Here is a 17,350-nt window from a genome sequence, read left to right on the forward strand (position 1 = left end):
CATGAGTGTTTGCACAAGTCCACCAGGACTGGGACAGATCATCTGCCTTCAGAGGTGGGCTGACGCAGGCAGAGGCAACAAAGTGAGTTGAATCTCTGCAAAGTGCCATGACGAGCTTAGTATTTTATCCTGTTTGATGACAGCCACCTTCCAAGTGAGCATGGAGCTCAGCAGAATCCTTCCTGTCGATATTGCCTCCTTTCGGGAGCTATGACACATCTGTTGACTGTGGTAGAATGAATCATCCCTATGGTTAGGCATAGGTGCTGTTAAGATCAAGAGCCCTAACAGCCTTGTTAGAAAGTGTAGTGGGTGGCATAATCCAAGGATTGGCCTACAGAAGTCCTGCTTGCAAAGAGCACCTTGCAGTGGAGTTTTTCCATCTTAATAAACAAGTATCAGCCTTTGGTTTCCTTTCTGTTACTGCTGACACAACAGTGTGAGATAAAATAGCAGCGCATGTGGGTGGCAGTGGTCTAATACCCAGCCGAAAATGCCAGGGCCACTTAGGTGTGCTCTTATTGCCAAATTAAGTACACACCCTGTTGTGTCTTTCTGAAAACCTGCTGCATCAATAATGATGTCTCTGATCTGGCACATAGCGAATGATGTGCTGAGTGGGTATTTATTGCATGTGCTGTGTCTGTGGGTGTACATGTAGCAAATATTTACATTCCTACTCTGCATGATTCTGTGTCCTGCTCCTGCTCAATGCCAGTAGTGACGCTGTGTTGGCTTTAAATGCAGCTACAGCAAGCCCTGGGTTGCAAAGAGTATGTAAAACATAGAAGGAGCACATGGTTTTTGGAGAACTGAGAGCTGAGCAGCACCCAGTCCACCACAGGTCTCTTGTCTCTGAGTGACACAGCTCAGGTTCCCACTTCACTCACAAACCGTCTGGCAGCAGGAACGCCATGGCAGATCCAAAGCAGTCAGCGTGGCTGAGCAGCTGGAGGGCTGACACGGTGCGACATTGACTGTCCTCACCTTTATAAATGGAGGCTTTGGAGGCTTCTTCCTCATCACAGAGCGGAGTCTATTCTGGAAAGTCTCTGCCATTGGGGCTGAAGGTGCCAGAAGCTCCAGAGATCGTGACAAGGACTGCAAAACTCTAGTGAGGGCTGTAACATCCTTGCTACAATCTGTCCTTTGCCAAAGTGACAGAACAAATATCCTTCCAGATTAGACAGTCCATGTCGAGCCTCTGCATATAGTGACAGCAAGAGACGTGCAGTCACAGTGAAGCAGCCTTTAGATGACCATTTCAACCTTTTAGATGACCCCCAGACTGGCCAGCCTTCACCAGGAGTGAGTAATGAGAGCTGCCAGGCTGGTCTCCCACACAACAGTACTTGAGCAGTGTGTTGGTGCCACTGTGAACATGCAGCTCCAACCTCTCCAGACTGCACATGGTGCAGCACTGTCTGTACCCACCCTCCAAGCACCACGCTAACACTGGGCACCCGCAAGCCATCAAAACAGAGCTCTCCCTCCAGTGATGCAGAATGCCTTTTATGTGAAGGCATGCTCTAAGGGTGCAGCTACATCTTGTGAGTGTAGGTGCACTGGCAGGACCAGTCCCTCCATTCCTGCTTATTGCCATACACCAAGAGACCTTACCTTCCCCTTCAGGCTGCCAGCAAAGCTGCTCACACAAGCCCTCCTTAAAGTGTCTCAGGCATCACTGGTACAATAAACTGCAGAAACTGGGACTTTGCTTATCTGCACAGGCTAGGAAGGCTGGAGAAGCTGGTGCAGGCTGGAGCAGGGATGGTGGAGGAAAAGGATGGAGCAGAGCCAGGACTCCCTAGGCAGGAGCAACCCAGGTGCTCCCTGCAATAGCCCTGAAATCCTAACCTGGCCCTGTGGAATGATCTGAGACTTTTTAAACCTCTCTTCCATTTCATTCAATTTATTTTATTGGATGAGGATGAAAGGATGGAGGTGTTTCTCATCCCTTACCTGGGATGCAGCAGAGAGGCAGAGCAGGGAGAGGAGGGGAAGAGAGAGTAAGCAGAAAAAACCCAAAGGGGGGAAAGTGAAGTGGTTTGACTGGAGCTGAGCTGAGCCCTGGGAGAGAGGGAGTGGGGAGGTGAGTCAGAGTGGGGCAATGGGACAGGCAAGCCCCAGTGTGGCTCCAGGGCTTCCCTGCTCCACTCCTCTGTGACAGCCCCATTGTGGGAGCCCAGGCCTGGGAGTGAGTTTCTGGGTGGCTCCTCCAGCAACGTAATTGCTAGTTAAATATGTTCGAAGGTTAGATTATTGTGATGATGTCTCACCTTTGCCCATGTCTGCATCAAACAAACCATAAACCAAGCAAGAAATCTTCTTGGGTTTCCTTGCCTGAGGCATCATTTAGGAACTAGATAAAACCTATGTTGTGAACAGCAAATTCAGCCACTGCCTGGCTGTGCAGTTCTGCTGGAGTACTGTGGGCTCGAGAAATTAATAGGGCTCAGGATTTCGTTTATTCCAAGCAAGGAGGTGGTGAAGTGGCAGTCTTGGAAAACAAGGACCAGTTTCCTTGTTCCTGAAGTTAACACGGCTCGTGCCGCCTCTCCAGGGAAATCCCTGATTTCCTCCTCAGCCTTCCGGCTCTTGAGGAACCTCTGCCCTCGAGATCCTTCTGCACCTTGGCACATGAAGAAAATTAATTCCTTGCCTTTAAAACAGAGATTTCAACTATTCTGCTAATCCTTGCTCTTTATTACTTTATCTTCATTTTTATCTGACCCCTCCTCTGAGAATCTATGTGTCTAAACAGGAGTGTTTGTCTTCCATTTGTTGAACGTGGGAACTGTTTTCTTTATTTGCCTGTACTGCATCCAGACTGGAAGGGGGACTAATCCTCCGGGATTACTGTGACACAAGCTGTACCTGGAGAATCCTTTATCCCAGTGTCTGGTCCCAGGCTGCCATGGACACCTCCAGCCAGGCAGTCACTGTAGGGGTCAGAGGTCTGGATTGAGCAATGCTCAATTCCCTTCTGGGAAGTGGCTCATCCCCAGGATGCAGAGGCAGCTGTGGACACACCAGACACATGCTGGCAGATGGTCTGTCTCCATCTCCCACCCCATTATGTCTGGAGGTGTCGCTGCCTTCACTGCCCATCCTGGTGGCAGATGCCACCAGTCCAAAAGCCCTGCTTCCTGCCCCAGACCTGGAGCAAGGCTTGGTTTTCTCAGCTCTGATGGTGAAATAAGGAATTACTCCTCCCTCCAGCCTCCCCTGAACAAAGTCTGAGTTGCACAGATCCTGGAATCATAAATGAGGCAAAACCCTGCAGCTCTGTGGGCTGAACTGGGCCCCATCTGCTCTGCAGCTCCTTCTCCTGGCTCCCCTGATGGGGATGGTGTTTCTTCTCTCCCATTTTTTTTTCATTTTCAGGCATCTCTGTATCTCCTTCCAACTCCTCCTACACACAACGGAGGAACTGCCCACAAACATGTGCAAAACTACTTAATTACTCTTTAACCGACTGGGCTGCTGATTGCTGGCTGTGCTCATTGCGCTGACCGTGATGACTTCACCTGCTCTTCACTTCCGCCCATCTGCACCCATCACTTCCATGAGGCTGTGCCTCCTCCTGCACAGTGCCTGGAGGGCACCCAGCACTGTCCAAATGGACACTGGGAAGTCGGGGGGCGATAAGTCCTTGTTCTCCTGATGCTGGGTGACCCAGCACTATGGCTGGGTGACCTAAGCTCACTGCCCAGTGTCCCGGGGACATCAGTGGTACCCAGGTCTGTGGCCGGGTCTCTCTAGGTCATTGCCCCATGTGCCAGGGTGTTTGTGGGTCATTGCCCGGTCTCCCGGTCTGTGGCCGGGTGTCCCTGCCCCGTGTGCCGGGGTTCTCACTGGTACCCAGGTCCGTGGCCGGGTGTCCCCGTGTCCCTGCCGTGATCCCCGGTGCCCATCCCTGGTGCCCAGCTCCGGTGCCGGCTGCCCCGGGCCCACCGGCGGCGCTCAGGGCCAGCCCCGGGGGCGGTCCGGGGTGGTCCCTGCCGCGGCCCCCGTTGCTGCCGCAGCAGCGGGAGTTTGCAGCCGGTCCCCGCGGCGCCGGGCCCCGCCCCGCGCCTCCCTCCCTCCCTGCCGCCCGCCCCGCCCCGCCTCGCCGGGGCTCATTCATGCGGCGGCGCTGGGCGCGGGTGGCGGCTCCGAGCGGCCCCGGCGCGGCGCCTCCCGCCGGGCCTCGGCGCATGTGAGCGGCGGCAGCGGCGGCAGCAGCAGGGCGGCGGCGGCGCCGCATTGGCCATGCGGTGGCCCCGCGGCCCCCGCGGCGCCTGGCGGCTGCTGCCCCGGCGCTCGCTGCTGGCCGCGCTCTTCCTCTTCTCGCTCTCCTCCTCCTTCCTTTACTTCGTCTATGTGGCGCCGGGCATCGGTAAGCGGCGGCCGCGGCCCGGGGCGGGGGGACGGCGTCTCTCGCGGGAAACGCTGAGTAATCCGCATCCCCTGCGGACGCTGCCCGGAGAGGGGCGGCCCGGGCCCGGCGCCCCCGGCGGCGGCTCAGCCGTGTCTCTGGGCAGCGCGTCCTCCCCTCCCGCTGGCGCTGCAGAGAGCCCGGGGGGTGATTTCTCACCCCCCCCTTCCCAAGGGGGTGTCCACTCGTGCCCCTCGGGGGAGGGGTGGTCCGTGCGGCGGTGCCGGTTCCCGGTGCGTGGAGGGGCCGCGGGAGGTGCCGGCCGCGGGGCCCGAGCGGTGCCGCTGCCAGCGCCGAGCCGGGGACAGCGATCCCGTTGCTGCTGGAGAGTTTGTTTTGAAGACGGGGAGCGTTGTCCAAGCGCCTGTGGTCTGAGCTCGCTCTCCGGTGGGAATCCTGCGCGTTTTGTCAAGTGGGAGGATGAGGAGCGTGTGTTCCAGGAGAGCGTGCTTGTTCCTGTGTCCTGTCCCTTAGCCTGCTTCGCAGGGGACTCGAGTGGCCGCGTACCCAAATGGCTAGCACCTAGTGCCGGTGCCAGCGGGGCTGCGTGCCCGTCTCCCCTGAGATGGGATCGGAAAGCAGCTGTTGTCTCCATACAGTGTACCTAGTTCCTCCTGCAAGGAGCCAAGCTGGTGGTTTGGCCTTCAACCAAACTTTGGCAACAATTTATTTCTGTAAAAACAACCCTTTCAAAAGAAATCTTGTGAATGGGAGTTTCTCCTTGAAATGTCATTGGTGTTACTTGTGCCATTCCTTGCTTGGGCACCTCAAGGAGACCTTTGTGTTCTTTCCAAGATGACTTCCATGGGGTTTTATTTGCAGATGATGTACTATGGCTGCTGCTGGGCTTTGGGAGTCTTTCCTAGGGCTAAGTAAGGGTTGGCTAGTGTGGGGAACCCTGCTCATGTCCTGGGCTTGGCATCCTGTGCCTTCCCATGGTGGCTTAGAGCTCTGCTGTCCCAGTGGGCATGCCACTGAGCTCCTGGCTTTGTCCTGCTGAGCTGCTCTGTGGCATCCATTGGAGGACAGTTTCACACTGATGCTAATGGTGCTCTATACACAGCCTGGCTCGTCCTGTCCTCATGCTGCTATGGGGATGACAGTTGTTTAAATCAAATGCATCCTGCACCCCATTGTCGGGGATGTCTTCTCCAAGAGCTGCTGTGGATGGGTGTCCTGGGTTCAGCTGTAGCAGTCATTTTTCTCCTTAAGCCACAACAATGGGCTTTCCCCAGGCCCGGAGGGAATAGCTGTACAGTTCAAGAAGAGAACTTCGAAGGATGGTTTTATTCCTTTTTTAGAGCTGTCAAATTAATTTTCTGCTGTCTCTGCATTGTCTCCAGTCTTAGAGGTGCTGGAGGTGCTGTAGGGTATGAAGCACTGCTTCAAACCAGCTCTGTTCCCAGAGTCTTTCCCTTCGTGGATCTTGGATAACACTGTAATGTCCCACCTAATGTTCTTGCTATCTGCTATGCCAAAGAGGAGGCAGAGAGGTGAAGGTGGTCTCTGTCCCCACCCGCCCATGAATGCCAGCGATGTTCTGAGTCATCTCCCCATCAGGTGACAAATCTGCTTCCTTTTTTTTCCCTCTTTTCTTTCCTTTTCCCTTCTTTCAGCCAAAATTGTTCTGTCATGAAAACCCAGCCCAGTGCTCTCGGGGCAGCTGGGCTTGTCCTAGCGCTTGGAGGGAGTTCGGTTTTCAGGCCAGAGTGGTAAGGAGGAGCTTGGAAGAGAAGTGAATGAGATAGGACTTGAGCAGAACTGGATGTTTTAATGAACCGACCGCATGGTGTGTGATGGAGAGGTGCCATCAACAGGGTGTTCTGGGGCCTTTGGCCTGCCAACTGTTCCTTTGGTGTGGTGGGGTAGGGCTGGGCTGGTTTTCTCCAGCTAAAGAGCTTGGAGAAGCCTCTCCTCTAAAACCACCCCTTGAGGGATGTGCTGGGGAAGCTGCTGAAGAAGGATGTGCAGCTCATCAGGTAAACCATGGGCAGAGGAGTGGGAAAATCCAGATAAATGGGACCTGAAGCTCCAAATGAGCTTGAACCAGATGGAGCTTGGGCTTGGAAAGGGCTTTTATCTGCTCAGTGCCACAGGCTGCTGGAAAGGTCTGCCACGGCCAGCATCCCTCATGGGGCCAGCAGGATACCTTGCCTGAGCTGGGAACATCCCAGTGTCCCTTTGGGAGCACCCCAGTGTCCCTGTGGCAGGATGTGCTATACCATAGCAGAGGGCAGAGCTGGGCCTGTCCCTGGGCCCCTGGTTTGAGGAGGAAAATTCATCGGCATCACTGAGGCTTGTTGTGTTTGTGCTGTTGTGCGCCAGGAGAAAACTGGGACAGTTGCACTTCTGGGTGCTGTCTCAGCACATTGATGTGGAGCTGGCATGCTTGCCGGATCCCTTGCTGGTTGGAAAAGCTGGAAAACTGCTCCTGGTGTCCTCTGGAGATGAGGAAGGGGAGCCCAGCCCCAGGCTGTGGGTTGCCTACCCTAGCATTGGCCTTTTGCCTGGCTGGCCATTGTGTATGGCTCCTTGCAGCCCAGGTAATGCCAGCAGTCTGCTTGAGATGGAAATGCAGGAAGGAATTCATTTTACTGTCAGTAAATAGCCATGCTAGGAACCTTCAGGGAGTCCACGGTTTTGGGGTCTTACGTTTGCATTGTGCTGGGTTTGTGATGCCTCATGAGCTCCTCATTTCTGTCCTTCACCAAGCTTTCTTCCTATGGAACTGAAATTTTCCTGTGGCCTCAAGTTTGTGCAGAGCGATCCAAGGTAAACAGGCAGTGCTGCCTCCTTCCCAGCCTCACATCCAACACCCGTGTGTCCTCCCCATGTGCCACCCTAACAATTTACATCCCTGGGCTCCCACAGCCAACTCTGACAGTAAATTACCAGGGACCCGGCTGATGGCACAAATACAGCAGGCTCTGCTGTTATTCGATGCTGTTCCCTGGCGCTCGCTTGCTTTTGTCCCTGCCGTGGCTGGAGTGATTATGTGGGTCTGTCTCATCGTGGCCATTGTGCACTGGATGAGGCGGCCAATTGTTCTGCTGTGCGGTGAGCTGGGGCCGGGGCATGATGGGGCTGATGGAGAGGCAGCCGCTGGAGGATCCAGGAGATGCTCCTGTATCTGCATAGGTCCCCACTGCCTGCCATGGGAGCCCTGCGAGGCAGCAGGTATGAGATGATGCTTGTACCATTCAGGAGGTTACCTTGCTGCCTTGCTTAGGGGTCCTGTGAACAGCAGGAGCAGGGTGAGGTGCTGTGTGGCAGACTGTTTTAGTTACAACAAATGGCACTGGCCTAGTCTTTGGAATAAGCAGAGCTTGGCATTGAGTGAACTTTTTTATCCCACTCTGGAGTCCCATGGGCACCTTGGTGGATACTCTTTGCAGGCCATGTTCCTGGCACTGGGGCTCTTGCCATCATGGGACAGCTGCCCTGTGTGCCTCTTGCTTATCTAGAAGGGATGTTCAGGAATGGGCTGGCCAGAGTTGTTCTGTCTGTGCTTAGATCCAGGGTTGGAGCAAGGATGGTGTGGGTACAAAAAACATGCTGACATGGAAGTGAAACACCTTGAGAAGCTGCTCCTATTTAGTCCTGACCTCTGCCCCTGGATTCATCCAGGGCGCTGCGGGTCCTCCCAGGAGCTGTGTTACATTCGCTGCCTGCCCTATGTTTCCATGTCATGGTGGCTCCTATGGCTTTCCTAAAAACATCTGGTTTTATGCTCTTTTAACAGGTTTTAGGAAATCAGGGGAATTCCTTTCTGCAGCTGAGAACAGTAACGCTTTCACAAGCTGCTTGCACTACAAGTTGCTGTTTCATCTTGATAACTCTTGCTGCCACAGTTGGAATTTCTCAGACCTCACTGAGAGGAGGGAGGTCAGGGGCCTTCCCTGGTGCTTGTGTAGCTGCACCAGGCTTTTCCTGTATTGTCTCTCCAGATGTTGGAGCCTTTTGTTTGTATTTTGTGCCTTTACACTTAGGTTTGCACAGGATTCTGACATGGTTGGGTCTGATGCAGGAAGGGAACACAGAGAATTTGAATTATTCGGTGGAAGATTGACCTGTATGAGAGCTGTAATCCTCTCCGGCTTTATTTCCTCAAAAACTTATCAGGAATTGCTCCAGACCAGTCACAGACAGGGCATGAGGTAGGAGCATTAGCCCTGAATCATATTTATGGCGCAAAGCCTTTATTTTGATGGTCAGGAGTCCTTTGAAATGCTATTCCTTCTCCCTGTGTTTTGGTGGACAGGAGGGCAGTACTGCAGAGACCAGCACCATTCTTTGTACAGCTTGTTTGTTGCTTTGGTCCCTTGCAAGAGTATTAGATGGCCAAATGTGGCTGGTCCAGTTATTTAGTGCATCAGCCTGGCAGGTCTCGGCACAGAGGAGTTCAAGCGTGAAAATGGGGGAAGATTTTGCTCCTATGGGCTTGCTCCATGTGGGGGGGACCATGGTGCTGGGGGAAGTGATTGGTGAGGTTGTGGTTCCTCCTTGGTGTTGAGGAACAGAGGAAGAGCAGTGGTTGTGGTCCTGAGAAGGGGGATGGCACTGTGGGACATGGAGCTGGGGCTGGCGAGTCTGGAGTGGGGAGGTTGTGGGGGGCAGTGGGTAGCTGCTGCTTTTGGCTTCTATACCGTTCTAGTGGGGATGTCAGCAGGGGCCTGCTCAGACTTGGTGTCTGGTAGAGAGGAAGGCAGAAATGGGATGGCAATACAGAACCAAGAGCAAGGGAGCAGGGGATGCTGGCCATGGCAGGGTGCTGGGGCCCAGCTCAGCAGCACACTGGTGAGCTGTGGTGGCCTTTGCTCACCTGGGCAGCGGGTGCAGGTGTCCTTTTGGGGTTGCTGGCTGCTTGCTCAGCAGCTGGGCACTGCCTGAGCACAGGCAGAAGGTGAAGGTGCAGCTTGGAATAACAAAATGAGGTTTGCAGCCAGGCTTTCATCTCCCAGGTCTTCCCTCTGCACTGTAAGGGAGTGTGGTATCCTCCTATGGAACACTATCACTGCTGCCCTCCTTCTCCCTCCCCTTCCCAAGAGGTTTGCCAAGCAGCATTTCACAACCTCAGGAAGGAACAGTCCTGTTCCTCAGTGTATCCCATTGAGGTATTTGCAGTCACTGTATCTGACAGTGACTGGGGGTAGTAAGAAATCCTCAAGTGTGCCTTGGTACAATAACTTGAGCTCAGGATCTTCTGTAATAACATGCAGAAGGAGAATGGTGATGGCTGTGGGAAACAGCTCCTTTAACAGCAGCATCTTCTTCCAGCACCAAGTCTCCCAAAAGGCCTCACATGCAGGCAGAACAGCAAAATGCTCCCAATGCATCCAAGACATTGGTAGTGCAGAGTGTTGGTTGGAGACCACCTTTTGGTCAAGGCTAACAGATTACAAGGCTTTGAGGGCAGGTGAATTACTAGGTTTTCTTTGCCTGTAAGCACCTGTGTTGTCTGTCAGGCACATCTGGTTTGGGTTATTTTGCTGATGGGTGTTGCAACTGCAGGGAGCATGTGAAGACTTCATGTTTCATCCATCCATCTCTGGAAGGCCTGTCTTATGGAAGCTGATCAGCAGTCACAATCTTCCATATACTGGTTCATTCCTGCAAATGAAGTGCTTCAAAACCTCAGTGAGCTGCAATGAACCAAACTTGAAAGCAAAACCATTAGTGCTGTAAGCCCAGAGTCCCAGGACACCTCATCTTCATGGTCACGGGAGCCCTTCATGGTCAGTGCTATCAGGCACTCGGTCACTTCAGGTGGCAGCCAGCTGTGGAGGATATCAGGGCTCTGACACTGCTGCTTTGTTTGCTGAGCTGATTGTATGCCTCTTTTCCAGGTGGACTCATTAATTGCATTAACTCAGACAGCATCTGCTCTGCAGGGCACAATGAACACCCCAGGGACCACTGCAGGGAATGGAGATGAGCAATGTGGGGAGCTATGTTTGCACTTCTGCCTATTTGAATGCTGTTTCTGGTGGTGGACTTTGATATCCAAGCAGTGCACGGAGTCTTGAAATGCTTAATTTTATTGCATCTTCTGGGGAACCTGGTAAGGGTAGCACTGGTGACCTTCAGCCAGTGGTGCCTGGATCAGGCTCTGCAGGACCCTCTGCTCTCCCTGCACCAAAGGATGAATAGTCTGGAAGAGAAACTGATATACCACTTTACAGAGAGAGAAAGTCTTCCCCAGAACAGCTTTATTTTTAAAGCATCATCATTACAATAAAATGTGTGTTTACTTTGACAAAACCTTCACTGGGTTATTTTAGTAAAGTTTATTTTCATACTGGCTTCTCCTTTGCATTTGGACTGTTCTGACTGTGGTTTGGTCTGACAGCATTTTAAATACTGGTGTGTTGGGATGGTTAATGTGTGACGGAAGGTTTTTCCATGCAGTGGGTATTATCCCTGTTTGGAGATGGAGCAGGAAGTGTATAGTGAGGCTGTGCTGTGGAAATGCAAGAAAAAACCCAAATTGGAATTTTTTTAGAGATGCTTTATGTGTTTTTTGGAAGAACATGAAATCGAGGACATTAAAAACACGAGGGCTTTTAGCATCACCCTGAGCTGCTCTGATTTTGAAAGGAAAGGTAGACTGAAAAGGTGAGGGGTGAAGTCAGTGCCCAGCAGGAAAACCACCCTTGGCCATCCTCATCTGCTGCTTGGAAGGGTCCCCGGGGGTGATGGAGGGACAGCATGTCCCATTGGGTACAGCTATAGCATGGAGTGTGACTGGCAGAGCTGTGGTGATTCCTTTCCATTAGAAAAGGAGTTTTCTGGGGCTTGCCGGTGATTCAAACCTAAAGTGGAGGAGCCCAAAGTGAAGGAATGGGCTGTCTGCTTGGGGGAACCGCTGAGCTCTGTAATGGCTGTGGATGTTCTGCATAGAGCCACAAACTTTAGTACACCTTATTGACACTTACCTTTTCCAACACATGTAAATATTACTTCAGGAGTACAGGAGACTTGGTTTGAGCTTCTCATACCTGGCTGCGTAGGGAAGGTGAGGAGGGTTAGTGCTTGCTGGGACTGGGCTGTAGGTGAGAGCAAGTGACTGTATTGTGTGTGACTCCCTAAGGATTATTTTTGATAGTGTTTTGGTTTTGAGGTGCAAAAAAGCCACTATTTTCCTGCCCTGATGAGCAGGCACATTTCTGTGTGTGAAAACAGTGCCTCCAAAGCTGTTCTCTCCCTGTGCCTCTCTAATCGGAAAGGTAAAGGATAGGAAATATTTATGGAGAATGCCATTGCACACAGAAGGGAAGAAAGCCAGTACAGGCAAAAAACCCCCATTGCACAGCTGTGGGTTGGACTATGGTGTAAGCAGTCTTCAGCCAGTGTGTGTTTGCTTATCTAGGGAATTCGATGGCAAAATAATTGATCGGTTGTACTTGAATGCTATCGCCATACAAGCGATCAAAGGAACCACTTGAATCCTGGCACAGTGTTAGCCACCTCCTTTGCTTTGGAGAGGCTGGGGACCAATCTGGGCTGAAACTTTAAATATGCTGATCTGCTGCCAGGAGGCTCCTGTGCAGGGATCAGAGGGTTACCCTGTAATGAGGAGGATATGCTGGCGGAGGTCGATGTGATGCCTGCGGTAGGGGAACACGTACTCCTAATGTATGGTGTCTGCCCTCAGCAGCAGCCTGGGAGAGGCTGTGTCTGGAAGCAAGGATTTGGGGTAGGAAGCAGGGATGATACGAAGCACACAGCATAAAAGAGGAAAGCAAACGCTGCAGTGCACCAGGTAGTCAAGTGCTAATTGGTATTTCTTTCCCTCACCTACCTGGCAGGAAGAGGAAAGCATTTCATTCCCCTTCCTTCCTCCCGTGCCCTCTGCGTCAGCACGCTGGCAGGAGGCTGCAGGAGCCTGGTGTGACTGGTGCCCCCATTAAAACACCAGTGGGGGGGCTGAAGGGGGGCTGCGTGCAGAGGGAGGCAAAGGGGGAAGCTCCTGGGAGTCAGCAAGCGATGCACAGACCACAGGTAGATAAACCTGCTGAAATGGTTGTATTCCACAGCAGGACAGCCTGGGGCTGTTGTAGCTTGAAACTGGAGCGGGCCATGCCCAAGGCATGGGGTGTTTTCTGCAGCAACTTGCTCTGAGCGAGAACATAGTGAGTATTAAGTTGCTATCAGCAAACATGGGGCTTGCTTGCAGATGAGGACCCCATGGAGGGTGGCCCTTGGCCACAGGGGCTCTGGCAGGAGTGTGAAATGCTTCCACACATGCAGCTCGCTCTTATTCTGCAGTCATTTTTTTCCCCCTCAGTGTTTTTCCAACTCATGTCTTGCTGCCAGAGCCCATATTAATAATGCATGACTTTTTTTTTTATGGTGCTTCCTTCCCGGCATCCCTTTCAGCTGCTGAGTCAGAGAAGATTGTTATAGCAGCAACCTCTGAAGCAGTGAAATGCCCCTGCAATGCTCAACTGCTGTCATTTATCATCCTGGCTCCTCTGCGGGCAGCCCTTTTCCTTGCCCGGCTCTGGGTGAGGATACCAGTGCCAAAAGGCTGATTTTGTGCTATGCCAGCTGGTGACTGGTGAGATCTGCTCTGCTGAGCCTTCCTGGCTAGTATTCGGTTAAAGCAGATACTGCTTCTGTTCACTGCTTTTTCTTTTGGTTTAGAAATCCTGTGAAGTTGTTTTTTGTTGGTTTTATTTTTCCCCTGATCTGCCTAAGATTGTGCTTTGGAATTGTGCCCAAGACCTTATTTTTTTCCTTCTTCTTCCTTACTAATTCTTAAATCATTATTTTTCCCTCCTCCCTTGCACTCCCTCTCAGATTTGTGCCTGGGCTTTTTAAGGTAATTGAGATGACAGAAGCCACATAACGTGTTAACATGGTTAAATTAACTTAAAATCCTTCCAGTGGCTGTTGAAACGTGCCTGGCTGCTGCAGGAAGCCTTGGAGCTGCTAATGGAGCAGGGATTTGCAGACCTCCTGCCTCTCAGTTGAGATCAGCCCCCTGGGGAGGTCACCTCCCTGCAGAGCTGATCCCTGCATGCTGGGTCTGAAACCCAGAGGGAAATAGGGAGCAATAGCGCTTTTCAGGGATTTTGTCTTATAATGACTCAAATAATAAATACAGTGTAACCTCTGGAGCAAGTATCTCCTGTCCCACATCCTAGTGTATTTTTCTGTTTAGGCAGGAGCAGCTGTAGGGGGAATTGCTGGTGGGGAGGGAGCAGCCTCAGGCTGGGAAATGGCATAGAATCATAGAATAGTTAGGGTTGGAAAGGACCTTAAGATCATCCAGTTCCAACCCCCTGCCATGGGCAGGAACATCTCACACTAAGCCATGTCACCAAGGCTTTGTCCAGCCTGGCCTTGAACACTGCCAGGGATGGAGCATTCACAACTTCCTTGGGAAATCCATTCCAGCGCTTTACCACCCTCACAGTAAAGAACTTCTTCCTTATAACTAGCCTAAACTTCCCTGTTTTGGTTTGAATCCATTACCCATTGTCCTGTCACTACAGTCCCTAATGAAGAGTCCCTCTCCTCACAGTGTTTCCCTGCTCACCGTTCTGCCTCTCTGTGCTTTGAAAGACTCACCTGTACGCTTATAGAATGATCCCAGAGACAAGCAGGATCGGAGCAGGGCTTGCCTGGGGAAGGAGGGGTTCTTTTTGCCAGACTTCCCAAGCTGCCTGGTTCCCCCATATCCCGCTGTTGGGGATGGCACGTGTGCACCCACACTGATGTCTGCATTGGGAAGTGAAGTGGGAAGAGAGGCAGCCTGGGACTCCGAGGGAAGTGGTGCTGCTTCTTGTCACAGCTGGTGAGTGCTGACCAGAGCAGGCAGATGGTGATGCTGCCCTTGGGAAATGAGATGTTTGTGATGTTGACCCTGGCTGCACACCTGCATCTCGCCTGGAGCCAGGCTCATGTCCGTCCAGCAGCTGGAATAATTGTCCTTGTTGTGATGTGCTTCCCACTCGGCAGCAGTCCTTTCTGTTAAGGCTCTACAAATGCTGTGCTGATTCATTCCTCCCAAGGAAAGGGAAGCACAACTGATATGGTGTGAAACTCCCCCAAAGCTGCAGCGCATCCTTCTCCCATGCTGCAGCCTGGCTCCCTCACTCAGTGATTTCTCTTGCTGTGGATTTTATTTAGGGCTTTGGTTGCTATCGGGTGCCCACTGCTCTGGCTGAAGGTGAGCCCAGAAACATCCTCCCTGTGCCCTTCAACGGGGAAGGGGCTTTCTTTCCATGGGTGGCTTTTGCCTGTTGCAGGGGGAAGTTTTGGAGGAGGATCCCATGAAGGCTTATACCTTGAATCCATATGGGCAAGCCCTGTGCTTCCTTGCTGCAGTCACCGGTGCTTCTGCCTGCCTGGGCTGTGCCCCCATGGGCACCTTCAGGCTGCAGGCAGCCCTGCTTGCCTGGCAGTGAAACGCAATGCCACCCACAGCTAGTGAGACGAGCGACTTGCTTCTCGGCTAACAAGATTTAGGTGGATTATGCTATGTATTTAATCAAGGGCTAAGCTCATTGCCTTATTTGAAATGGATCAAAGCCCTTGAAAATGCTGGTCTGGAGACCAGCTACTGAGTGACAATATTATTCAGCTGCGTTTGCATGGTGTGAGGGTCGCTTTCAAAGAAGCTGGGTAGTTCAGCAGGCAGGTTCCAGACTGCAGCAGTGACCAAATGCAAAACCAGATGGCAAAAGTGAAGTGATGGGGAGGTAGGAGCATGCAAATGTTAGTCATCCAGCATCCTGGAGGATCTGGGGGGGAAAGGCTTCTTCATTTTCTAGCTTTCGTTTTGAAACTGTGTTTCCAGCTCTATAGAGCTCCATGTTGGTAGGTAAGGGAGATGCTCTAGCATCAGGCTTTCATGTCCTCGAAAAGCAGCTGTGACTTTAGTGTGAGCTTGTGTGGCTCTGCAGCAGGGATCCCACACCCCCTGCAGTGGCCATCAGCAGCACTGGAGCTCACAGAAGTCTCATCTCCCGTTATCCAGGTCCCTGCAGCAGCGTTGCCCTGGAGCCCTGCAGGACTTTGGATGTGGCAGCAGAGCTGCTCATGCTGGTTGCAGAGGAGTGAAGCAGATGATGGCTCTTCTAGCCCAGAGGCGCTTGCTCCTTGCCTTGGCCTTTGCTGTGCTGGAGGCAGGCTGTGTGGTGGGAGCCCACGTTTCACAGCAAGAGCAGCTCTCCCCATTTTGGGGCTCCTGCTCAGCACAGGCTGGTGCTGCCCTGCCTGCAGCTTGTCCCCATGCGGGTTGAAGAGGTGCATGCTCCTCCTGCACCCCAGCACTGTGAGCAGTGTGTGTGGACGTGGCGGCAGATCTGCTGCACAAGGTCTGTTTCTGCCTGCGGGCAGGGGGAAGTGTTGCAGTAAGCAGGTAGTGAGGCAAGTTGAAAGTGACTTTCCAGCTACGAGCTGTTGTGCTTGCTAGGGTCTGCCTGGGGCGTAGGGCAAGGGCACCCAAGGTGCACAGCTGTCTCCTCCTTGCAAGGTTAGGGGTTCTGTGTGGAGTGGAGTGTTTGTGGGTGCCCGGTCCTGTGTCTGCGCTCAGTCTGGTACGAGCATATCCTGTGCTGCTTCACCGGCCATCAGCTGAGCAAGCTGTTGCAACGTGCTGGCTATTCACATCAGCTTTCCTTTCTTGAGAACACAACTTCGTTCCAGTAGCCCCTTTTCATCTCGCTGCCATTCAGCATAGGAAAGCAGCCCAGCTCGCTGCTGCTCTTCCGCTCCATGGACGTGACTGCAGAACTGAAAACATCCTGACCAAATGGCTCATGTGGAGGAGTCGGGACTGGGGGGCAGGTATGGGGAACTTCTGCTTTGAGGTGAACTACGATGTGCAGTTCTCACACAGCAGCAGGTGCCGGTGCTCCCCCCAGCATCGCTGCCGCTTCCCCATTCACAGACCTGGCTGCCCTATCTCTCCTGGACATGGCCTGAGCCCTCGTATGAGGCTCCAGAGCTTCTCATGTGACGGCCACATGCAAAGCGTTCCCATGTTTAATTTATTGCTAATCAAACCTGCAAATGAGGCTTTGCCTCAGTTCTTCTCCAGCCCAAGCCGATTATGCATCCTCCTGCCCTAACCTGCATGTGTAATTGTAGGCAAGGATTGCTCACGCATCCTTTTGTGTTTCAGACGCCTCAGCATACTTGCTGGCTTGGAATAATCCCGTCAGTGCTTGCTTTCTGGTGTCTTGGGTTGTATTAAATGGTCTTACAGTTTCTAGGCTGCAGCAGTGGGGGGTGTCTGCTGGTACCTGGCCCTGTTAAGCAGCCCTGTAGCAGTTTGCTCCATGCATTGGGTTGGGAAGGGCTGTAGGGCAAGAGCAGATGGAGGGAGCAGTGCTGGGGGGGGGGTGTCCAGCTTTGGGGTGCTCTAGGTTAGCCCTGCTTCTGCCTAATTAGAACAGAAATAAAGCCAGTCAACATAGTAATTGTCTCATTTGCAGCAGAAAGCTGATGGCAAAATCAGGGCTCGCAGTGGGTGCTGACACCAATCCTTCTCCCCCTTTGCATCCAGGGCACTGGATCCGTGCGGCTCAGTAGTGGGTCCAGGAATCCCCTAAATTGCAGGATGCTGCTGAAGAGCAACATGGCACTTACAGAGCTGTGTTTGCAAAGCAGTGCCAGGGACTCAGCTGTGTGGAGGGTGGGGGGAGCAGAGGACAGTGGTGTTCAGCCATAATGCCCCTGAGAAGCAAACACAAACTGGCCAAATGGGATAACTTGAGTGTATAAATCAATCTGCAGTGAAGGGCTGGTGCTTTGGCAGGGAGGAGGAGGAGGGTGGGCTGGTGCCATGCTCAGTGGGCTGGAGGGGCTGTGGGAGCCCAGCTCCTTTCTTGCAGCCTTCCCAAAGCTTGGGGTGTGTGCAGTAGCTGATCCTGACCATTTGGAGCAAGGGGGATGTTGGGAGAGGAGGAGGTTAAG

At 52.7% G+C, this 17,350-nt stretch overlaps 1 protein-coding gene across 1 annotated transcript in view; it reads left to right on the forward strand.

Annotated features, from left to right (window-relative positions):
* Positions 1 to 4,254: 4,254 nt before the first annotated feature.
* The window catches only part of B4GALT5 (beta-1,4-galactosyltransferase 5), a 37,526-nt gene continuing 24,430 nt past the window's right edge, over positions 4,255 to 17,350 (forward strand). Inside the window, exon 1 of the mRNA XM_034066962.1 lies at positions 4,255 to 4,381. Within this exon, the coding sequence (XP_033922853.1) occupies positions 4,255 to 4,381 (127 nt within the window). The remainder of the gene's footprint in view (positions 4,382 to 17,350) is intronic.

This window comes from Melopsittacus undulatus, chromosome 10 (assembly GCF_012275295.1).
Source record: "Melopsittacus undulatus isolate bMelUnd1 chromosome 10, bMelUnd1.mat.Z, whole genome shotgun sequence".
Lineage (NCBI taxonomy): Eukaryota > Metazoa > Chordata > Aves > Psittaciformes > Psittaculidae > Melopsittacus > Melopsittacus undulatus.